The 25,554-nt window shown below is 46.5% G+C and overlaps 1 protein-coding gene across 12 annotated transcripts in view; it reads left to right on the top strand.

Moving 5' to 3' along the window:
- The window catches only part of RBFOX2 (RNA binding fox-1 homolog 2), a 932,501-nt gene that overhangs the window by 27,752 nt on the left and 879,195 nt on the right, over positions 1-25,554 (top strand). For all 12 annotated transcript variants that reach the window (XM_029590392.1, XM_029590393.1, XM_029590386.1 and 9 more), the window contains exon 2: positions 6,881-6,916. In XM_029590392.1, coding sequence (XP_029446252.1) covers positions 6,881-6,916 — 36 coding nt within the window. The remainder of the gene's footprint in view (positions 1-6,880; positions 6,917-25,554) is intronic.

Below are 25,554 nucleotides of genomic sequence, written 5' to 3'. Positions count from 1 at the left end.
TCCTGGAGCTCCGTTAGGTCAGGTATGCGCTGTGTGCTTTCAGAGATCGGCTATCCAACAGAATTGTCCTGATCTAAACAGCCAACCAAGTACCGATGTAGAATGTCACAAGCAGGGAGGCACAGGATTGTACCTCCTGTGTCAGGAAGCGGTCCAGATCTGGTCCTGAGGCCTGTCCCATGGGATGGAATTCTCAGTACCATGTATCTGGCTGGATCAGAGAACGTGATAGCGGTCAGACTGAATTGTGCCTTTAGACCCAACAAGTGGTCTCTGGACCAACGAGTGGTGAACCGGATCTTCTGCCTATGGGGAAACCCAGATGTAGACTTATTTGTGTCCCTCTGCAACAGGAAGGTGACGCAGTTCTGCTCCCTGTACAGGTCAGATGGCGAACCAGCCTCTGGTACCTTTGCCCACCATTGGGGCAAGGGTCTTCATATGCGTATCCTCCGATTCCTCTGGTGGCGAAGACTCTCTTGAAGCTTTGCGAGGATCGAGGGACTGTGATCCTCATATCCCCTCATTTGCCAAGAGATCTGATTTCCACTCCTTCGGGAGTTGTCCATCCAGAGACAGATAATTTTGGGGACTTTCCCAGATCTCATCACGAAAGATCAGGGCAGGCCCCTGTCTCTCACAGCTTGGATGTTGAGAGGTTAATTCTGCATCTACTCAATCTCTCTGAAGATCTTTCTCGGGTCCTGGTGGTTTCCAGAAAACCTTCCACTAGAAAGTCCTACGGACTGAAGTGGAGGAAGTTTTCTGTGTGATGTGAGCAGAAGGCCCTAGATCCGTTCTGCTACCCCACACAAAAAATGCTCAGTGTGGTGCTAGCTCAGCTGATGAAAGCTCCCTTTGAGCCGCTGTGCTCCTGTGACCTGAAGTACCTGACCCTGTAGCGGTCACTTCAGCACGCAGGGTCAGCGAGCTGCAGGCCTTAGTGACTTATCCACCTTATATCTTAGGGTTGGGGGTCATGTCAAGGCTCATTCTGTCAGAGCCATGGCAATGTTGGTGGCCCACTTGTGAGCAGTTCTCGTGGAGGAGATCTGCAAGGCTGCGATGGAGTTCTGTCCATACATTTGGTTCGGTCTGAAAAAGGATGGCCGACGTGACAGCAAGTTCGGCCAGTCTGTCCTTCAGAATCTCTTTGAGGTGTGGAACCCAACTCTCCCTGCCTAGGGTCCATTGTTTGGGTTCAGGCTGTCTCCCCCTCTGTTACCAACAGCACTGTGGTTGTGCCCATTGGCACCTGGTTCAAGCTTGTTACGCCCCTTTTGTGTTAGAGAGCAGCCTGTAGTTCAGGATTTGCCCTTGTGTGAGGGCTACCATCTTGCTTGTTCTAGGAGAAAGCACAGTTACTTACCTGTAGCAAGTGTTCTCCTAGGATAGCAAGATGTTAGTCCTCATGAAACCTGCTCACCACCCCATGGAGTTGGGTTTGTACTGGTTTTTTTTTTTTTTTTTTTATTTTAATCATAATTCTATGCTACAAGACTGAAGAAGGATCCCACATGGATGTGTGGTTTAGAGTATGCTGGGCATTTGACATTTTTTCTGTGCCAAGCTCCATCCTATGATGTCACCCATGTGTGAGGACTAACATCCTCTGTCCCAGGAGAAAACCTGTTTCAGGTAAGCAACTCTGCTTTACCTGGGCGAATTGCTCTAAGGATGGCTTCTTTTTGGGCAAAATTCATAATGCGAGCTGTTAATACTCTCGGTTTTATATCCATCACTCATTTTACCCCCACCCTGTGGGCACGCTCCACCACCACGGCCCCTTGTATCACACTTAGGCTCAATTCCACAGACATCCATGTTTCCAGGAATCCCGCAGTTCTTCATCCACCAAACATTTGGGAAGGCCAACGAAACAAAGGGTGTTACGACGTGATCTATTTTCTAGGTCCTCTAGCAGGTTTTTACAAGTTGGTAATGCGTCTTTTAGCATGAGAATATCTCCTAAATGACTCTTCATCCCATCTTGCACATCAGATACTCGCTGCTCCACGGCTTCTACTCTGAGACCAATTTTCCCAATTTTATGGGTCATTTCTTCCAGCTTCTCATACATTTTGTTTAGCTTGTCAAAGTGCGATTCAAAAGCTCGAGTGACTGCCTTGGTGATGTCCTCCACATATGCAGTGCCTACCGCAGAGGTATCTGTGTTCAACGCCACCATCGCCATCTTAGCCTCACCAGCCGATATCTTTTCTTTTTCTTTTTTTGAGCTTCTTGTGTTCATATCTACTCCAAACTCAGAACCAAAACAAGGCCTTTTAAATTCTCCCACTTATCAGAGCATTTTGCAGAAACAATCAAAGGTGGTAGAGGTCAGATGAACTTGAATGGTCCCTGGAGTAAGGTTCTCTGCATCCTCCCCTGCTCAGTGTCATATGACAATCTTCATTTTTCTTTTAAAAGGCATCTTTAGAAGTAATTGTGAACGACCTCTGGTATTTTTATTTTCCCTTATACCTTGTTTTGCAAACTGATAAATTTACTGGATACATTCGAATCTGGATTTTGTCAATTCCATGGATAGAAACAGTTCCGGTATCCCTACTAGATGATCTTTATAAAGGGCTGGTTAGAGGGAAGAGTATGGTGATTGCTCTGCTGGACCTCTCCATGACCTTCAACATGGTTAACCAATTGAATGTGGTTAGATTGACTCAGATTATCTGCCTTGGTTTATACCTTATTATAGGGCCCGACCACAGCAAGTGGCTATGCATAATCCTACATCTAAGACATGGGTCTGACATTCGGTGTTCCACAAGGGTTAATATTGTCGCCCATCTTCTTTATTTTCAACCATTATGTGAGATCTTACAAGAGGAGGGTTTCTAGTGCTGTTTGTATGCTGATGATGATCAGTGCCCTATTGGGTTGCAAGATTGTCATGGAATGGGTAAAAGCAAATATGTTCAGTCTTTTTAAAAAAAAAAAAAAAAAAAAAAAAGTGTAATCATTTATTGTTCACTTATATTGGACCTGTTGTGCTAAGCAGAGTACAATATTTCTCAGAGGACAAGCAAGATGGCAGTTGTCACACATTGATAATGACATTGGATGGAGCTTGGCCTGAACTTTGATCTCAAACATTCTAGAGCTTTCAAACATGCCCTTCTGAGCAGGTGCAGCTGTTACCACCCTATCCCCTAGGCAGAGTCCTTCAGTCTTTTTTTTCGTAGAGCTGTGTGGTCACAGAAACTGTGCAATCACTGTATTTAGCTTTGTTTTCTCCTCCCAGTATTTGTTGTGTTATTTTCTGCAGCTTTTTTCCTTTTCTTTTCCTTATGATATTTTTTCTTTTCCTTTTATTTTATTTCTCTTACTTTCAACTTTCTGCCAACAACATAGTGGGCCTTAGTCGCCGTGCAGCCTGGCAGAGTCTCATTGTATTAATTTATAAATACTGCATCTGCAATTTAGTTTCTGTGTCCTCTCCTTGCTCTGTCTGTTTTTGTGCCTTTGTCTGTTGCTGATAGGACTGAAAGAATGCAATCTGTGTGTGAACCATGTAGGCCACTGAGCCTGGGGACATGACTGGGTTCTACCAGGGCAGGAGTTCCATGTCATTTCACAGATAGATAGGCATCAATAGTGGCTCAGACAGTAAAGGGATTGAGTACCACACTGTTCTTGTTGGGTGGGGAGGGTGGAAGCTCATCTGCCCCACATTCTAAGGAAGTAGTCTTCACAGGCAGGTGCTCTGGATGTTGTAGCCTCCCCTCCTGCTTGCCTGTGATGGCAGTGCAGTCTTTTAAGAGAGGGTGAGCAGAAGTCTGGGCAAGCAGTGTTACTGCTGCATCTTTGGTGCCATGCTGGGTAACGGTTGCCCATGCACATCCGGGCAAGCGTACCAATGGGCTGACACATCAATGTCAGAGCCGGGTCGGGGACCAGGATTGCCATTGAGCACCTTGGTCACCGTAGATGCCATTGAGGTGCGTGGGCACCTTCTAGTAAGGTCCATTGACCGTGGATGCCATCAAATATGGTGCATGCTGTCAATTGCCTTAGCCAGGGACAGGAGCCCTTCCATGCCATAGGCGTCGGCAGGTACCGTCATATGCCATAGACTCCGAGTGCCATGGGCTCTTGATGCACCGGAAGAACGACATCGACCCGAGTGTCATCAAGTGCTATGCCTCTATGCAGCGGAGAAGTAGCACTGACCTTGAGGGTCGTAGTCTGGACTGCATCAGACCAGGACTGCCATCAAGCGCCATGGTCACTTGACACTATCAGAGCTGCTCTTAATGCCTTTGAATGCCATGGAGGTTATCTGGCATGTTTGCCAGAGATGCCGTTCCTGACTGTTCTCGACGATGTTGAGTGCCATCGCTGTCAGGGGGCACCAGGATTGCCATTGAGTGCTTGGTTGCCCTCGAGGCCATCGACTACCGGGGTGTGGGGGTCTTGAGAGCCTTTGAGCGCCATGGAAGCCCTTGGCTGACAGGGACTTGGGGCAGCTGCGATGCCATTTAGCATTGGGGCTGCCATTGACCTGAGGCGCCTTGGAGTGATTCTGTGCCCTCGAGGCTATTGAGTGTTGGGGGCTCTGACCAGCCCCTTTATGGTGTCTGGAAGGGATACAGAGGGGCATCGAATTGTGCCATCGATGGCACAAGGCGCTCATTCTAGAGGATGTCTGGAGCTGCCATACAGTGCCAAAAGATGCTGAGGTCATGGTGCATTAGCGGCCCTGCAGTGCTTCAAGCACCATCCGTGCTGCCAAGTGCTGGAGTTGCTATCGAGGCTAGTGTTATCCATAGGTAACGGCATGGATGCCGTTGAACTTGTGGCATCAATGCCCTTGGGCACATAACTGAGTCAAGGGGAACAGTCTAGGACGCTGGCCATAATCGTTACCTTTGGGCACTGATGCAGTCATCTGTGCCACTGGGCATCTGCCTTCAGGCACCGCAGGTGTCATTGATACCGCTGGACCATTGATGCTTTTGGGCACCGGTCTCCATTGGTGCTGCTGACCCTTGTGCATTTTTGGCCTGTGGTGTTGGCTAGTTGGTGCTTTGGGCATTTTGTACACCATTGGTGTCTCCTGATTGTTGACATCTGCAATCGCCTGGGGCACCATCGATGGTTCTGTGGGCGCCTATGATGTGAGTGCTGTTGGAACCTTGGGCACGGCTTTATTGGTGCCATAGATGTGATCCATCGCTTGTGAGCACTGAGGACACTTGCTTCCGGGGAGCACATTGCCACTGTGTGCACCGGTGGACGCTGTCAGACACCTCAGGGCACCGATGCAGAGCACCATGGGCATCGGCTCGTAGGGTGTCGGAACTCCAGGCACTTTCATGTAGGGAACCCTTTTTGTGGATTTCGGATTCGGGAGTTTCTTTAAGGACGGTTCCGTCTTTCTTGCTAAAAGTGGTTCCCTTTTTCATGTCAACCAATCGGTTGATCTGCCAGCCTTCATGGAGTTAGACCGTTCGGATCCTTTGGCTGGTGACTTGCAGAAGCTTGATGTTTGCAGACCTTTGCTGTGTTACCTATAGGTAACCAATTAATTTTGTGTGTCTGACCATCTCTTTGTGCTGTGGATCGTTCCTAAATGAGGACAGCAGGCATCCAAAACTACTATAGCTTGTTGGCTAAAAGAGGCTATTAGTTCAGCCTATCTCCTTCGGGGTAGATCCCTTCCTACGGGTCTGCGTGCCCACTCTACTCGTTCGCAAGCGGCGTCTTGGGCAGAGTTCAGATGGTATCACTGCAGGAGAGATGCAGGGCGGCTACTTGGAAATCCTTGCATACTTTTGCAAGACATTACAGACTTGATGTTCATGCTCCAGTTGTGGGAGGATTTGGAGAGGGAGTGCTTCGAGTGGCCTCTCCAGATCCCATCCCAATTAAGGAAGCTCTGGTACATCCCAGGAGTCTGGACTGATCCGGGTACATACAGGGAAAGGAAAATTAGTTTCTTACCTGATAATTTTCATTCCTGTAGTACCACGGATCAGTCCAGAATCCCACCCATCTCAGACATGAGAGTAAGGGAGAGTCCGCTCGGTTCTTATAAATTATCTTATTTCAGATTGGCAGAGTTCTGAATTTTGTCCTCAAGTGGTTCTCAAGGTTCAGGTCCTGGGAGAGTTCAGTGGACCAGTTTGTTTCTTTTACTGTATATAGTTTATAATAGTTTTGAGATTTCCATTCTGCTTTGACATTGAGTAATACTGCTGGACTGTAGGTGGCACCAGCCTATTTATAGGCGGAGTTTGTTTTGGTAACTGCTCTGTCTCCATCTGCTAGAGGGGGGCAAAACCCAGGAGTCTGGACTGATCCATGGTACTACAGGAACGAAAATTATCAGGTAAGAAACTAATTTTCCTATTTCAGTACTGTGGAATTCCCTGCTTTGTCCTGTGTGGGCAGTCTATGTGTGAGGACTGCCATCCTTCTTGTCCTCGGAGAAAGCAGAGTTGCTTACCTATAACAGGATGTCAGTCCTCACAAAACCCACCTGCCCCCTCCCGGAGTTGGTTTCTCCATGTATTAGCTATATCATAGACTGAGGGACTCTGCCTAGGGGGCAGGGTGATAACTACAGCTGCACATGCTCAATAGGCATGTTTGAAAGCTCTAGAATATTTGAGATCGAAGTTCCGGGCTGGGCTCCATCCGATGATGTCACCCATGTATGAGGACTGACAGCCTGTTGTCCTTGGAGAGCACCTGTTACAGGTAAGCAACTTTGCTATATCTTTTATACTTGGGACCGATTGTACAAATTCTTCTTTGGTTTAAGAAATGGGAGCAGAAATCTTTACTGGTTCACATTTGCTAGGTCATGTTTTCAAAAGTGCCATGCAATGATACATTGTCTCTTTACCTTTTTCAGACAGAGCCGCTGATGTCCAGCTTTCATGGATTCCAGGTATTAATCTGCATTAAAATACAGCCTGTATCTGCTGATTTGCTTACATCGTGATGAGTTTTGTGATTTCTTTAGAGCTATTAAGTATATACAGTGCTTCAGAGAGACATCTATGATACAGTCTTTGCTCCTTGGAGCTTACAGTCTAGTCAAAACAGATATACAAGATAGTGATAAAAAAAACAGTTAAAAGGCTTTGAGTAAAAATAGTCAAGCAATGATTGGAAAGAACTAAAACCAGGTGGGTTATACATAGCAATTACTTGTTCTATATCTCTACTCTGTTAAATCACTTTTGGAGTATCCAGATTCATTGGGGATTGTTGCTTTATTAAAGATGTATATTCCAACAAGAAACTTACTATTTTCAAGCTAGGCTCCTCATGGTGCCATCACTGAAGATGGTGTGCCTCTCTGAAATAAGGGAGCGTGTGTTTTCTATAGCAGATGCCATATTCTGGAACACACTACCACCTTAGCATGTATAAAAAGCTTCAGAAAACTATTGAAATATAGCTATTTCAACTTGCATTTGATCTTGAGACCCAATAGCACCATTGAAATTTTTTTTTCTTGATACTGTGATTTTTTATACAGATTTACATCATTGGGAGGCTTGATTTAATGTTTTTAGTTTAGGTTTTTTTTAAATATATTTTATTTTTTAAATCTATTTTTGTGTGTTTTTGTTTGGTATCAATTATGTTTGTATTCTTGGAAACTACCTTGACCTTTTGGAGAAGGTGGTAATTAAAATTTATAAAATAATAATAAAAAAAAGATACAAATTTCTCATATGATGTAAGCTTTCTGTCATATGCCTGAAGCAATTAAGAAATGAGGCCAACACTTATGAATTCTCCAAGGACAAGCAGGATGGCAGTCCTCACAAGTAGGTGACATCCAATGGAGCCCGTCCTGGAACTTTTATGTCTAGAACTTTGACTGTGCCTCACTGAGTGAGAATACATAGCTTGCCAATATACTATGCATCCATATGGGGAGCCCCTTCAGCCTCTTTTTCTTTGTGGAGCCCAATGGTTGCAATTCTTTACTCTCCTGTACCTAGATCTGTGGGGGTTTTTGTTTTTTTTTGGGGGGGGGGGTCACAGGATTGTTTATCACAGGGCCCTGCTGCTTTGTATCCATTTCCCGATAGTTGCCTTTGGTATATTTTTGCGTGTTTTTGAAGTTTTCTTTGTCTTGGTGCTGGGTCAATGCACCTTTGGTGCCTGTTGGGCATCAGTTTGCGTACCACAATAGAATTCGAAGTTATCTCTCTTATTTTCTGGTTCGCTGTGTCTAGTGGGTTTCAGCGATGCCCTCATTGCAAAGGGTTATGTCTATCATTGATCCTCTCGATAGATGTATTCTATGCCTGGGGCATCTTATGACATCTGTAGGTGTTGCCTATGTGCAACGATGACAAGGGAATGACTGACTCGGCTGGAACTGATGGAGAAGCACTTTGGGTACCAGCAGTCCCATCCATTTGCATTGGAGGAATCAATATGGAAGGACTGTGGAGCTGCCTTGATTGAGAAGGATGCACTGACATTGGAGGAGTGATCGGTTCCCTCAGTGTCAAGCATCGAACAGGCCCTCACCTGGTTCTTTCCAATCAAAGAAGGCAATGTGTTCCACCTCTTTTGACACCAGTTTCATGGAAAGTTTAAGAAGGACCAGCATTGATCTTCGGTGTGTGATGCCAGGAACCAAGAACCCACTGAAGTGGTCCTACAAAGAGAGCTGAACCTCATTGACGGCCCAGGAACTTCGCCAGTCTCCAAAGGTCTGTGTCCATCACCAGTACATCTCTGTTCCCAGGAAGATGTAGCCACCCCTTCTACTTCCCAGTTAGTCAGCATTGGCATCTGCTATCTTTGAGGAGGAGTTGGACTAAAAGATTCAGCAAGCCTCTGGCAAGGTACTGCAAGGCCTCTGTGCTCTGGCATGAAATACATCGGGACTAGTGCAGGCCAAGTCGAGCTGCTGTTTATGTCCCTGTGGCTGCCTGGCAGCTGTGCAGTGACACTGGCATCTGTGCTGATGCTTGTTCCTGAAGGGGAATCAGGATCAATGTTAGCTGCCCTGATGGTGATTTTCAGCCCATTGGGAGAGGAAGCTTCCCCAAGGCTCTGAGGTTCCTCGGTATCCAGGCCAAAGTAGACAAAAGCACCTCTTGCCTAAGTCCTTGTTTGTGGATTGGGCACCATCAGTGTCTAGATCACCAGCTTACCAGTCTGGGTCTGACTTTGAACTCTCTTGGGGGTACAACTATAAATCAGACAATGTCTCTGAAGAGGAGGAATCAACTGGTCTTCCCTCTGATCCCTTTTGTTCCCTAGAGAATAGGAAGTTCCCTTCTGAGAAGGTCTCCTTCATTGGTTTAGTTAGAGAACTGTGGAGGCCATTCCATTTATTTAAATGGAGGATGAGACCAGAAACAAGATGCTAGATAGTCTCTAGTTTGTGGGGCATTCTAAATGGGTAATGGCTGTCCCAATTCATGAGATTCTTCAGGAAGTACAATGACCTCCCATAAACAAGACAGATGTGATCTATCTTGTTCAGAAGGCTCCTGCATTTGAAAACAGGCAGCTACTGCACCAATCTATGGTGATGAGATCTGCTGTCAAGAAGGACAAGAAGCAAAGGACTCATTCCTTGGTGCCCCTGAGGAAGGAATCTAGGACCCTAGTCACTTTTGGGAGGAGTGTTTTTCAGGGTGCTATGCTACATACCAACATAGCCTCCTACCAGTTCTTTATGGCCCATAAATTGTGGCCAGCATGTGCTGAACATGCAGAGGCAGATGCAGGGGGAGGCCGAGCAAATTCCTTAAAAGCAGCAAGATGCTCACCTGTCAATGGTGGACAAGGAAATGGAAACACATGCTCCATTTGACCTTTGATTTTGAAATGGCATCTAGAGTTTCTGCTATGGAGATTGGTGCCTGCTGACCTCCGAATAGAGATTCAGGAAAGACTCTTGTATGTTTCATGTTCTGAAGAGAATATCTTCGGGGATAAAGTAAAGGGAGTGGTGTTAAGATATATGAACACTGTGGAATGCTGCAGCAGCTCTCCTTCTCCAGCAGATATCAGAGGATGGGGCAGAGGAGGCACCTTTTCTAATCGAGGAAGCAGCAGACCCTGTGTGCCTGTCCAGGGCAGCTGTGTTCCCCTAAGCCACAGCCAGCATCCCAGTCAACACCTGGGACAAGGTTTTAACTTTATCATGAAAAGTATATCCTGTGTTCCTGAACCCATGCTGGAGGACTTTCCTGTTGTTGGCAGGCTGAGATTTTATGTACACTGACCCAGTGTAACTTCAGACATGTCCTCAGCATCATAAGAAAAGAGTACAAATTGAATATATTGGATCTCCCACCAAATTGATCCCTGGACCCCAATTGGGGTCACTTGTCACATCAGGTACTACTTCAAAAGGAGTTCTCCTTCCTGTTGGAGCCCAAAGCGATTGAACTTGTTGTACTAGGGAAAAGAGAGCAGGGAGTCTACTCAAGTATTTCCTGATTCCAAAGACAAAAGGAAGACTCCATCCCATCCTAGACCTTAGGGCCTTGAATAAATTTCTGAAAAGAGAAGTTCTAGATGGCTTCCCTGAGCACCTTAATTCCTTTTCTCCAAAAAGGGGGACTGCTATGCTCTCTCTCAATTTTAAAGATATCCTGCACCAGAAATATTTTGGATTTTGTTATAGGAAACCATTGTTTACTGCCCTTTGGCCTAGTGTCAACTTTGTGTATCTTCACTAATGTCTTGCCATGATGGTGCACATGTGCAAGCTGGTACATATGTATCCCTGTGTGGACGAAGTGCTTGTCAAGAGCATATTGCAGGCAGGTGCCACAGAATCCACATGACTCTCCAGGTGTTGGCATTACTAGGGTTTGTTATCAACTACACCAAGTCCCACTTGAGCCTGCCTATCTCAATTGGAGTTTATCAGAGTTCTGCTAGATGCAACTCAGGCAAAATCCTGCCTTCCACAGCAGAGGACTGTCACTTTGATATCCACAGTGGAAAGTATTCAAATGAATTATCAGATGTCAGCATGAACATGTAGAGGATGTTAGGCCTTATGGTATTAACTTATATGTCATTTCCTTGACCTGTCTCCCTCCATATGAGGAGAGCCCAGTGGATCCTCAGATCTCAGTGGCTGTAGGCTACTAAGGATCTATGAGACAGCATCTACGTTGCACAGTCCAAATTGTCCTCAATATATTGCATCCAGCCTGCTTTGGGGAGCTCTTGTGGAAGGGCTGTGCACTCAAGTTTTTGATCTGCTTAGAAAAAGATTCTTCAAATAAATTTCCTGGAGCTAAGGATGATCTGGTACATTCCAAGGGCTTTCAGAGATCGGTTGGCTAACAGAGTAGTCCTTGTTGGACAACCAGCCTGTGATATTCTACATCAACAAACAGGGAGGCATGAGCTCATACCTCTTCTGTCAGGAGACTGTCCAGCTGTGGGACTGGGCCGTCTGTCAAGGGATGGTTCTAAGGGCCACATATCTGGCAGGCATGGAGACAGATTGAGCCAGATCCTGGAGCCAGAAGCATGGATCCTGGACTGGAAGATAGCAAACCAAATTTTCCACAAGTGGGGCACTCCTGTGGTAGATCTGTTTGTGTCCCCTTGAAAGAGGCAGGCTTCATTCTTATTTTCCAAGGAAAGAGCACAAGGTAACCTAGCCTTGGATGTCTTTGCCTTCAGATGGGGCCAAGGGGCTTTTGTACGCATATCTTCCAATACTGCTGGTTGCGAAGACACTGTCGAAGCTGAAAGAGTACAGGGGGAATCTTATATTAATAATCCCTTTCTGACTGAGGCAGATTTGATTCCTGTGCCTTAGAAAAATGTCTATCAGGGAACCAATTAAGTTGGGGACTTCCCCAGATCTCATCACTCAGAATCAAAGCAAGTTGCTATCCCAATGTTAAGTTCCTGACATTCACTGCCTAGATGTTGAGAGATTGAAGTTTTAACCCCTTGATCTAGCAGAGGATATCTCTTCAGTTATTTTACCTTCAAGAAAGGATTCCACTAGGAAGGCCTATGGACTTAAATGGAAGAGGATTGCCTTGGAGGAGTAGCCTAGTGGTTAGAGCAGTGGGCTATGTCTCAGGGAAACCAGGATTCAAATCCCACTGCCGCTCCTTGTGACCTTGGGCAAGTCACTTTACCCTCCATTGCTGCAGATACAAAATTAGATTGTAAGCCCTGTGGGGATAGGGAAATGCCTATAGTACCTGAATGATATACACTTTGAAGAGCTGAAAAGCAGAATATAAAAATCTAAATAATTACATTTGTGGTGTGAGCTAAAGGCACCGTATATCTTTTATCGTGCTGTACACAAAAACTGCTAGAGTACCTTCTACATTTGTCTGAGTCAGGTTTCAAGTCCAATTAAGTAAGAATTCACCTTAGTGCATGTGGTGCCTAGCATTAGCATATAGAAGGTAGACCCATCACTGTACAAGCTTTTGGTTATCCAGTTTGAGGGGCTTGCTTCATTTGAAACCTCTCATTAGGTCTCCAGTTGTCTTGGGACCTCAACATGGTTTCATCCCAGCAGATGAAAGCTCCCTTTGAGCTGCTGCACTCCTGTGATCTGAACCTGGAAGGTCATGTTTTTGGTGGTGGTCACTTTAGCATGTAGATCAGTGAGCTCCAGGCTCTAGTAAATTAATCACCTTATATCAAATTTCATCATACTAGGGGGTTCTGCATACCCATCCTAAGTTCCTATCTAAGGTGGTGATGGAATTCCATCTTATTCGTTTTTCCAACATTTTTTCCCATCCACCAAGGTGAACAACCACTGCATAGTTTGGACTGCAAGAGAGCCTTGGTTTTGCACCTAGAACGGACTGAAGCTCATAAAGTTCACCCAGCTTTTTGTTTGTTTGGTTGTTTGTTTTTTTTTTTTAATACCAATAAGCTGGGTGCTACTGTTGCTAAACAGACTTTATCCTGTTGGCTAGGAGATTGTGTTTCCTTCTGTTATGTGCAGGTGGTCCTGAATCTGGTGAGGCATGTCAAAGCTCACTCTATCTTGAGCCATGACAGCATTGGAGGTTTACCTATGATTAGTCCCCATGGAGGAGTTCCGCAAAACTGCGATGTGGTGTTCTTTCCATAGATTCATATCTCACTACTGTTTGTGAACAGGGATGACTGATGCAACAGTAGGTTTGGCCAGTCTGTCCTGTGGAATTTTGTTTACAGTGTAGAACCCAAATGCACTCCCTCCTAGGGTCTGTAGTTTTTGTTCCAGGCTGCCCCTCATGGATGAGATAAAATGGAGCAGGGCTTCTTGTCAATAGATATTTTTGTTGTGCCCGATAGCATTTTGTTGTGGTTATTTCCTTTTTTTTTTTGTTTGGGACAGTCTGTACCTAGGGATTCCTTATTCGCTAGGACTGCCATACTACTTGTCCTTGGAGAAAGAGTTGCTTACCTGTAACAATTCTTTGAGGATAGCAGGATGTCAGTCCTCACAGAACTCGTCTGACACTTCTGGAGTTGCCTTCCAGTTAAATATGCAGGGAGCTTTGTTTTCAGCTTTTTTTTTTTTATTTTGCCTGGGAGTTTAAATGTTAGAACAAAAAGAAATCTGTGAAAAACTGACTCTTCCACTGATTTTGCTTCCATGTGTTATAACAGTCATTTTTTCATTGATTTCTTTTTATTATAACATTGCAATTCCCAGGCAAAATAAAATGAAAACAAAGGTCCATTTATACAGGTACATAGATATATATGGAGAGAAAATGCTAAGATATAAGATTGAAAGGGTCCCTGCATTGTATGTTGGCATGCTGATCATTCTCAGTGAGGCACAGTCAAAGATCTAGAAATTGTGATATAAAATTTCTGGACCAAGCTCCATTGGATGATGTCACCCTCTTGTGAGGGCTGACATTCTGCTGTCCTTAAAGAACATCTGTTATGGGTAAGCAACTCTGCTTTCTCAAAGCACTATCACTGTCTTTACCAGGAGTAAAGTTACTATGGTTAACAGGGTAACTGGATGATTATATTTTAATTAGCAGTATGTATGTTATCAACTCTCAGTATTACTAATGAATAAATTAAACAGATTGTGCACACGTATTAAAATGAGTAAGAGTCTTTGAGTGCAGCCATGCTGTTAAGTATCTTGTAAACTCCAATTGTTATAATACAAAACTGAATCTGTTTAGCAAATCTGTGCAAAGTGAGCTTAAGTTTAGTGAATTACCTGTCCTTTATGTGAAATTGCTGACATTAGTTAAACTTGACATTAAAGTAACAATGTATGTATATTTGTTAAATATGAGAACACCATATATTTCTCAGTAGTGCAACCTCCAGTCCTGCCTTATTTCTTCCATCTTCGTAATTGAATTATGATATTTAGCTTATTTATTGATTCCAGTATTACAGTATTAGCTTAACAATATTTTATAGTCACTTGTTCATATATTCTTGTTGTATGCATTCTGTGATTTGTACCCCTGCCCTTGCTATTTAAGAAACAGGGCCACAAACACAGAATACTTTGGGATGATACTAAAAATTGTTATGCTTATGAGGTGTTGGAGTGGATTCTTGGGTACTGCAGTGATGGCCACTCCCATGGGGAGGAGCCCCGTGAGGAACTGCAGTACCAGGCTAGACTCTTTGCACGCAAAACATAGAGAAGTAGTTTTATTGTACAGCACAGTGGCACTGCCCGGGAAGTGGACAGCAGTGGAAGGTATCTCCAGCAGTAGTAGTCCAGGGATCCTCAGCAGAGAGGACCCGTCTCACTCTAGAGTTGGTGGAGACAGTGCGGTGAACAGGAACAGGTCCCTGATGTAGAGCGCTGAAGCTGTAGGTGAGATAGACTGATAGGTTAGTACTCACTGAAGCAGAAGCTGTATCTTTGGAGTTCTTGGCAGGCAGAAGTTGTAGAGTGGAAGGCACCAGGTTAGGGAGAGCAGGCCCTCAAGGAGCGAGTACCTGGTATCCCAGGGAAGTGTAGGATGCGGTCAGTAGAACACCCACACACATCACCTTAATCAATATGTGTGTATTTTATTTTATTTTCGCTCACCACCAAAGACTAAGATACAATTTCTAATCTATTTTAAAGCTGATACAAATAGGAATGGACATGATTTATCACACCCACCAATTAGTATTTTTTATGAAACTGTTACCGTAACTTAATGGCACCTGTTTAGTTGATATAATTTAACTCAGCAATATTAATTTATGTGCCTCATTGTAAACCGTTGTGACGGTGCCTAACTTAACGACGGTATAGAAAAGACTTTAAATAAAGAAAGAAAGAGAAAGTAGAAGGGCCCCTGAGGAGCGGGTACCCAGGTTAGAGTAGAATTACCCCGAAGGGTGGAGAGAGAGAGCTTCCTGCGGCAGCAAGGAAGCAGCAGAGCAGTTTAGACCGGAGCTAATCCAATCCTTGCTAACTCGGTTTGTTAGCAAACGAAGGGCAGGCTAAATACCAGGATGTGCTGACGTCATTCGTAGGGGATGCCCCCGAGGTTCCCGCCATGATGTGGATAAAGACGTGAGTGGTGTGCGCGTGCGCACCCTAGGAGTCCCTCAGGAGAAATATGGCAAACGCCGTTGCCAATCCGGGGACGCCAGGGAGAGTGGCATGAAGAGGCAGTGGCAGCCAACTTCCCAAGGCTTGAGGAGAGAGAAGGAAGAAAGGTGAGGCATAAAGGTCGAAGCCGTCTGAGACCGGACGCAACAAAATAAGACGAGACTGGGCTAAAATACCCTGGTAAGCATTGAACTTTCAAGTTACTTATATCTGACAAACAGGCCGATACAGAAAGAAACGCGGGAGAGCGGGCAAGTGCCCGCTCTCCCAGCGTGCGCACAGGCCAGTGTCCTGTGCGCGTGATCCAGTAAATAAAAATATTCTAATTAGGGCCCGCGGTAAAAGGAGGCGCTAGGGACACTAGCGCCTCCTTTTTGACAGGAGCGGCGGCTGTCAGCGGGTTTGACAGCAGACGCTCAATTTTTCCGGCGTCAGTTCTCGGACCCGCTGACAGCCACGGGTTCGGAAACCGGACGCCGGCAAAATCGAGCGTCCGGTTTTCAACCTGCGAGCCGTGGGCTGATTTTAAATTTTTTTTATTTTTCATTATTTTTTACTTTTGGGACCTCCGAATTAATATAGCCATGATATTAAGTCGGAGGGTGTACAGAAAAGCAGTTTTTACTGCTTTTCTGTACACTTTCCCGGTGCTTAGAGAAATTTTAACGCCTACCTTTGGGTAGGTGCTAATTTCTGAAAGTAAAATGTGCGGCTTGGCTGCACATTTTACTTACTGAATCGTGCGGGAATAACTAATAGGGCCATCAACATGCATTTGCATGTTGCGGGTGCTATTAGTTTCAGGGGGGTTGGACGCGCGTGTTCGCGCTATTACCCCTTACTGAATAAGGGGTAAAGCTAGCGCGTCAAACGCGTGTCCAACTGCGGGTTAACAGTGCACTCTGCCGGAGCGCACTGTACTGTATCGGCCTGTAAATGAGTGCATAAAGAGCCAGAATAATTCCACTTCATAATCAGTATGTTGTGTAAAGATGCAAAAACACTCTTGTCCAGCAGGCAGATAGTCACTGGTGATGCCATGGCTGTTTTCCACTCCTTTTATCACTTTGGCCAAACTTTCCCAGATGGTTTATAATTATCCAATCAGATTTCTTGCTTTTATTGTTTCACATGAAATGGGCATAGGGTGATGCTAATATATCCTGTACCAGTCTCTTTATTATATTAACTTATATAACAAATAATCCCTGACAAATACGTTCATGTACTGAGCACACAGCATCATACTGCCAACAGCCTGTACTAATGATAGCCCTTGGTGCCTTTTCTTTAGGATTCCCCTGTCACCCTGTAGGTATGTTAAGCTGTGGGAAAGTTCCTTTTGAAGAGAACCTTGTTCTTATAAAAACACAAAGTATCAGATGTAATAAAACCCGTGTAAAAATTGGAGCAGAACATTTTAACGTGAGTTTTGGTTTACTTGTGCAGTAGAAATCTGTGGTATCATGGGACGCAGTAAGCTAATGACATAAATAGCCCTGAGTGTGTAAAAACAACAACAAACCCCCCCCCCCCAAAACCTCCACACCAATTAATTTTTTTAACTCAAAAAACAAATTGTGTGCTTTGATAACATTTGAGTGGATTTTCAGGTAAATGGATAAATAAACAAAGAGAATACAGAATAACAAATGTTTCAAAAACAAATACTGCTTTTAATTCAAGATAGAAAAATGTGAATTTAATTGATTGTACAATAGTCGCCTAAATAGATGTTAATGTGTTCAGTCCCCCGACATGGGACTGTGTTTTGTAGAGCTGCCTTGGATGGACAAAGGCTGACTTTGACAGTGTGGTAAATAACCTATAAGAAAAAATGTGCATGAACAAAGTTTTCCAGCAAAACTAGTAAACCAAAACCACATAAAGGGAGCACAAGAGGCAAAAATGTAATATGCATACAACACAAGTAAAGCAATTGATATTTTTATATATTTATAGATTTTTGACAGTGTAATATATTTAATACAGAGCCTAGTTCGGACGGTGAAATATACATACAACACAGATAAATGAAAAATATACAGTTACATCAACAGTGTTGTGCACTTTTTTATATAAAGGAATCTGATGAGACTGAGCAGTGTACTGTTTTAGAGGGTTGGGAGATCAGTGGAAAAGTAACAAAGGAATAATTAAGGTGAAAAAACAAACTAAAAAGTGGAACATTAACATTTTGGGGAAAAAATATATTTCCTAGTGTGTAGCAGATGGACTCAGGACCATTGGGTATAGTGTACTCATCATGGCAGTTGGAGACGGACCAGATTTCAATCTGACGTCAGCCCCTAGTACATATACCCCTGTAGGAAGTGCAGCTCTTCAGTATTTTCCGTCTCCATAGCAGTTAGGGACTATCTGCACGCTCTCATAGTGTTAGAACAAAATTCAACAGAGAAAACCCATATTCGGAAGAAAACTTACCTCTGAAGACGAGCCCCGCTCTCCTGCGGTGATACTCTCGTGTCCCTCCCCCAGTTGAGATTTCCTGACGTGATTTCCGTGGTCCCTTGGAGCCTCGGTCCGGCGGCCGAATCACGGTGAGGACCTAGCTCCCAATCTCGGGCGCAGTTGAGAGGCAGCGGGTGCACCCTCGAGCGCGGCGGTGAAGGTATTTGCCCTCTCCCCCAGCAGCCGGAGACCGCCCGGGACGAAACCGGGAAGCACTGAAGACAAGGTAAGGTAGAAATCTTAAACATAGACTCCGGTCTCCGAGGTTCAAGGAGTCGAACAGGTCGCCGGCCAGGACCTGTGCCACCAGCTTGATCTGCCCTAGCAGGGCCAGGCCCCGGTTAGTTTCAAGGGTCCTCCCACGTGGAGATCCTCCGAAGTGGTCACCATATTGCCCACGTGGTCGCCGTAGCCATATTGACCCTATTCGCTGCCCTGTCCGCCGTCTCGATCCGGGCGCACAAGGCCGGCTTGGCGCACAAAAATACATGTGTGCATAAAGTTACACACACAAAGGCCGCGCGCATAAGTCATACGCGCCTACAGCCATGGGACCACCGGGAACGGAGCTCAAGGCCCAAGGCCTCTGCCCAGCATGCCATATCAGAGCTGCACAAAGCGAAGAGGCCAACGCCCTGTGCGCCCAGTGCGAGGAGGTCCTGGGAGATCCAGGCCAGGGCCAGTTCCACCCAGGACCGAGTACTAGCTCCTCAGTGAGTACCCCGAACCTAGCAAATGCCAGCGGGACACCCCCTCAGACGGGGACCCCCAGGGACTCGGCGCCCCTTAGCTTTGACCCAGCGTCTATCTCATGGGTGGAATTCTTCAAAGGTCTACACACCTTCGTCCATATGCAGACGGAGCCTCCGGCTAGACAGCCATCGTCTCCACCAGAAGACCCTTATGCCACAGGGCTCTCTAGGCTTAGACAAATGTTTCCACTGCCCAGAAGCCCCACCTATGGGGACACGGACAACTCTGAAGAGGAAACAGAACCCCTAGAGGAAGGGGAACTCCCCCCCCCCCCCCCCCCCCGGGACAGAACCTCACCGAACCATGAGACGCTTCTTCACCAAGGACGCGCTCTCAGACCTGGTCACCCACAGTCTGAAGGAACTCGCTATCCCGGACACAGGCGCTTCGGGGGAGCCCAAGGCGAACCCTCTGTTAGAGGGACTCCACCAAACTTCTTGCCACTTCCCTCTCTTGCAAGCCGCCCAGCAACTAATAGACCTGGAATGGAGTGCTCCAGAGTCCGCATTCAAAGGGGGACGAGCTATGACAGCCATGTACCCCCCTGGACCCGGCGGCCAAGGACCTTCTGACATGCCCAAAAGTGGATGCCATGGTCTGCGCGATCTCGAAGCGCACTACTATCCCAGTGGAAGGAGGAGCAGCGCTCAAGGATGCCCAGGACTGGTGTCTGGAATCCATCCTTAAACAGTCCTTTGACGTCGCCGCTATGTCTCTACAAATAGCGGCCTGCTGCACTGTAGTGACATGTGCCTGCCTATCTCAGACCAGGAACAACACCCCTGGGGAGGCCATGGAACCAGCAGTATCATTCCTTGCGGACGCTGCTTCCGATCTGGTGCGCACAGCGACCAGAGGAGTGTCATCATCTGTGGCTGCCAGGAGACAACTCTGGCTCCGAAGCTGGTCAGCCGACGCATCTTCCAAAACGCGTCTCACGAGGATACCCTTCAAAGGATCCCTTCTGTTCGGCAGCGAACTAGAGAAACTGGCTAACAAGTGTGGCGAGTCCCCGTTACCGCGACTACCGGAGGACAGGAATAAGAAAAACCAGCGATCCTTTCCCCGATCTTCCAGGGGCAGAAGTTCACATCGCTTCAATCCTTACAGAAGCAACTACCAAGCGCCCCGCCCTATGGGCAGGAACCAGTCCTTTTGGAACAAGCACAACAAGAGGGGAACCAGCTCGGGTCCAGGCCCCAGCCGTACCCCACAATGAGATTCAGCCGACCCATCCAAGGGAAGAAGCCATAGGGGGCAGACTAGCCCTATTCTACCACAGATGGGTCGAGATAACTTCGGACAAGTGGGTCCTAACCATCATTCGAGAGGGGTACTATCTGGATTTCCTACGAACCCCACCCCGGACAAGTTCGTGGAATCCCCCTGCCACGACCCCTCCCAGAGGATGGCAGTGGAAACTACACTGACCAGACTACTGGCCCTTGAGGCCATAACCCCAGTGCCCCCACAAGAAATAAATACTGGGCATTATTCCATTTATTTTATCGTCCCCAAGAAAGAGGGGACATTCAGGCCCATACTGGACCTCAAGTTGGTCAACCGCCAACTGAGGATCCCCCGCTTTCGCATGGAAACCCTACGCTCCGTAATAAGGGCGATACAATCGGGAGAGTTCCTCACATCCCTGGATCTGTCGGAGGCCTACCTTCACATCCCAATTCATCAAGAACATCAGTGCTTCCTACGCTTCAAAATCTTGGACCGTCACTACCAGTTCCGGGCACTACCCTTCGGGTTAGCCAGAGCACCCCGGACGTTCACCAAGATCATAGTGGTGGTGGCGGCAACACTGAGGAAGGAAGGAATCCTCGTGCACCCTTATCTAGACGATTGGCTGATCAGGGCGAAATCGCCAGAGGAAAGTCACCAAGCAACCAACAGAGTCAAATCTCTACTGGAGAGTCTCGGATGGGTGGTCAACACAAACAAGAGGAGTTTGCAACCCACACAGTCGCTAGAATACCTAGGAGTGTGATTCGACACCAAAGAGGACAAGGTCAGCCTGACCTCCACAAGGAGATTAAAACTGAGGAACCGGTTACAAGCCCTGCTGGGTGAACCTCGCCCCACAGCTTGGGATTACCTACAAGTCCTCTGTCTGATGGCATCCACCTTGGAAGTAGTGCCATGGGCGCGAGCTCACATGAGACCCCTACAGCGCTCACTTCTGACACGATGGAATCCACAGTCCAGGAACTACACCGGCCGTCTATCGCTCCCGGGCAGAGTCTGGACCCAGTTACGGTGGTGGCTGCAGGGCAGCCACCTGAACCAGGGGACGAGGATATCTTCACCAACCTGGACCCTGCTCACCACAGACGCCAGCCTACGCGGATGGGGAGCACACTGCGAGGAGTTAACCGCCCAAGGGCAGTGGAATGCAGAAGAGTTGGGATGGAACATCAACCGCCTAGAAGCGAGGGCGGTCAGACTTGCCTGCCTAAGATTCACAGGCTCAGAGGCAAAGCAGTCAGAGTAATGTCGGACAACGCCACGACAGTGGCCTACATCAACCGTCAGGGGGGAACCAGAAGCCAACAGGTGTCTCTGGAAATCGACCCCCTAATGTCGTGCATGGAAGTAAACCTCCAGGAGATCTCAGCCGCCCACATCGCCGGGAAAGACAACATCACGGCGGACTACCTCAGCAGAGAAAGTCTAGACCCAGGAGAATGGACGCTGTCGCCTGTGGCGTTCCAAATGATAGTGAACCGATGGGGGACACCAGACATGGACCTCCTGGCAAACCGGTCCAACGCCCAAGTACCCAGGTACTTCAGCCGCAGGCAGGAACCTCAATCCCAGGGGATCGACGCCCTGGTACAGACCTGGCCACAGGGGACCCTATTGTATGCCTTCCCACCGTGGCCCCCTATTGGGCGCAATCATTCACAAGATACAGCTTCACAGGGGACTAGTACTTTTGGTGGCCCCGGACCGGCCAAGAAGACGTGATATGCAGACATGAGAAGACTACTAGCAGGGAACCCCCTGCCACTGCCTCCACACAGAGACCTGCTTCAACAAGGACTGATCCTCCACGAGGATCCATCTCAATTCTCTCTTACAGCCTGGCCATTGAGAGGGATCGCCTGAGAAAGAGTGGGTACTCGGGGGCCGTAATCAACACCCTACTCCGAGCACACAAGCTCTCCACTTCTCTAACGTATATAAGGATCTGGAGAGTATTCGAAGCCTGGTGCGAGGACCACGACATCATACCACGCTCAATTAAAGTTCCCGTGATCCTGGAATTCCTACAGAATGGGCTACAGAAGGGTCTGTCCCTCAACTCCATCAAGGTACAGGTAGCCGCATTGTCATGCTACGGCTCCAAGAGCGAGGGCGACAGCATTGCTTCTCACCCGGACGTCTCACGCTTCCTGAAAGGAGTTAAACACATCCGCCCACCCCTAAAGTGGCCGGTACCTCTTTGGAATCTCAACCTGGTCTTGGATTTTCTAGCAGGAAACTCTTTCCGGCCTCTCTGAGGTCTGTCACTCCGCCTGTTAACGTTAAAGACAGCATTCCTACTGGCAGTTTGTTCAGCCCGACACATCTCGGAGCTACAAGCACTGTCCTGCCGTGAACCGTTCCTCAGACTCACCCCGGGAACCATCCAGCTACGCACGGTCCCTTCGTTCCTTCCCTAAGATGGAAGTGGTGTCTCACTTCCATCTTAACCAAACCATCTCGCTACCATCACCGGATGGGTTGAAGAATTCGGAAGAGGCTCGTAGCCTACGCCACCGCAACATCGGCAGACTCCTATCCAGATACCTGGAAATGTCGGAACCTGTAAGAAAAACAGACCACCTGTTCGTCCTTCATAGCGGGAAGAGACAAGGGGAAGCGGCCTCATGGGCAACCATAGCCTGCTGGATCAAGGAGGTCATCAAGGCGGCCTACGTAGAAGCAGGCAAGCCACCGCCTCTACAGGTCAAGGCCCATTCTACTAGAGCCCAGGCAGTGTCCTGGGCAGAAATCAGAATGCTGTCGCCCGCCGAGATTTGCATGGCGGCGACATGGTCCTCCATTCACACCTTCTCCATCCACACCTGCCACTCTACAACTTCTGCCTGCCAGGAACTCCAAAGATACAGCTTCTGCTTCAGTGAGTACTAACCTATCAGTCTATCTCACCTAAGGCTTTAGCGCTCTACATCCGGGACCTGTTCCTGTTCACCGCGCTGTCTCCACCAACTCTAGAGTGAGACGGGACCTCTCTGCTGAGGATCCCTGGACTACTACTGCTGGAGATACCTTCCACTGCTGTCCACTTCCCGGGCAGTGCCACCGTGCTGTACAATAAAACTATTTCTCTGTGTTTGCGTGCAAAGAGTCTAGCCTGGTACTGTAGTTCCTCACGGGGCTCCTCCCCGTGAGAGTGGTCATCACTGCAGTACCCAAGAATCCACTCCAACACCTCATAACCATAACAATTTTTAGTATCATCCCAAAGTATTCTGTGTTTGTGGCCCTGTTTCTTAAATAGCAAAGGCAGGGGTACAAATCACAGAATGCATACAACAAGAATATATGAACAAGTGACTATAAAATATTGTTAAGCTAATGTTCAGGCTCGGGAGTACACGGCATTGGCAAGGGCAGTACTAAGTGGGTCACGGACAGGCTCCCACCCTCTTCGGGAGTAGCTTTTACACATCCCATTGGTCCTGGGTCCATATGCTACACGCTAGGAAACGGAGAAATTACTTACCTGATAATTTTGTTTTCCTTAGTGTAGACAGATGGACTCAGCATCCCACCCTTGGCTGCCGTTATGCATGGATCTTCGAATGTTTCGAGGGTAAGCCATGTTTTCATTCACCTAGGACACCCACCCATCCGGGTGGCGACGCTTTCCGGTTGAGTATCCTGGTGGTCTTCAGCTATAGCCAAGTCAACCAGATCAAATTTACCAAGTTAATCAAGTTATAAAGTTTAACCAAGTTATAAAGTTAATTAGTCAGTCACACATATATCCACAATGCTTTTCGATGAGAATACTGAAGAGCTGCACTTCCTGCAGAGGTCTATGTACTAGGGGCTGACGTCAGATTGAAATCTGATCCTTCTCCAACTGCTATGACGAGTACACTATACCCATTGGTCCTGTGTCCATCTGTCTACACTAAGGAAAACAAAATTATCAGGTAAGTAATTTTTCCTTTATTGTAGGGGGCAATCCAGTTTTTTAGAGATATGCAATAAAGTAACCTTAGGAGGTATAGAAATGATAGAGAAGGAAAGTAGTATTTGAATTAAAGGCAAACCTGTCTTGGCAAAGGTAATTAAAAGTGGGATATCTAGATGTAAACAGAATACATCCAGATGTCCTGAGACTCTAAAATAGAGAAGACAAGAAATAGAAACAAAGATTGAAATTTAAAAAAAGAATGAAAAATGTTAAATCTATATAGAGCCATAGAATCAAAAGATGTCATACAATACCTGTTTCAAGAATTTAGGAAGTGTAGAAAAAAAGGTTATGTAAACCCCGCAGAAATTCACAAGGTGAGGAGAAGTGAAGTCAGGAGGTCAGGCTGCCACGGCAGAACTGCTGACTAAGCAGTTAGAAAACTCAAAATCACCTAGCAAATAAGAGAAAAGCTAAAGAACTTACTAAGAAGGAACAAAGTAAATTAGTAGAAGATAAAAAATGAACACAAATTCATACCAAAGCATCTTGAGAGAATGTAAGGCCAGACAGTGCTGTCCCAGCAATGGGACCAGCAGAGCAAACTGAGCAGTTCAGTCAAAAGACTTAAAGTGTAAATGGTTTAAGATCTGTGAAAATGAAAACCAAAGAAGAAACTAACAATCATAGAGTCAGCAGCATTAACAAAGATAACGGGAGGAGACAAAGATAATAAAACTGTATATTTACATGCAGATCTTTGACCAGAAACACGTCGGACATGTAGAGCGTAGCGGGGGCAAACGAACTGCAGAGTAAGGAGATATAAATACAAGTGTGAAAGCCCGCCAAAAATCGGGGCTGTCAGTCAGCATGATGTAAGAGAAAGTGATGTCATCGAAACCAAAAAGAAAAAGAACATGGAATATGAAATAAAGATTGCTAAAATAAAGGAAAGCTACTGTCAAACTTTCCTTTAAACCGTTTTCCTTACATAAATAATACCAGACACGAGAACAGAATATGAGACAAATAAAAGGGATTTCTATACTAAAACTACATAGAGGAGGGAAGGAAGATGAAGGGGAAATGGGAGGGGGAAAGGTAGAAGAGCTGATGGAGGGAGAAGGGGAGGAAAGAAGGGAGGCCGGGAAGGGGGGGAGGGTTAGGGGGTGATGGAGGGACAGAGGATTTTCACGGGGAGAGAAAAAGGGACGGGAGGGGAAAGGAAAGGGGAAGTGGAGAAAAGGGGGGAAGAAAGGAAGGGCAAATGATTAAGATGAGCTCAAAAGGGGATAGTGAACAGAAGTGGCTGAAATCATTACAAGGTCACCTACTCTATCTCTTTATTAAGGCCAGCAGGAACAAGAGACTGAAGTTCAAAAATCCAGCGTTGTTGACATCTAGTTAAAAAAGCTGAAAAATCACCCCCACATGGTGGTGGACAGGGTACCTCAAGGGGAAAGAAATGTAAATCAGACAGCATATGGTTATACTAGTACCAGTGTTCTGTCAAAAGGGCCTCCCGACTGTTTTTGATGCAAGAACGATGCTCCAAAATGTGGACTTTTTAACTGACAAAAAGTTTTACCTACATACAGTAATTTACAGGGACAGG

This window comes from Rhinatrema bivittatum, chromosome 2, assembly GCF_901001135.1.
Source record: "Rhinatrema bivittatum chromosome 2, aRhiBiv1.1, whole genome shotgun sequence".
NCBI classification, from domain to species: domain Eukaryota; kingdom Metazoa; phylum Chordata; class Amphibia; order Gymnophiona; family Rhinatrematidae; genus Rhinatrema; species Rhinatrema bivittatum.
The sequence above is the reverse complement of the archived record's forward strand: the minus strand, read 5'-3'. Positions and strand labels throughout refer to the sequence as shown.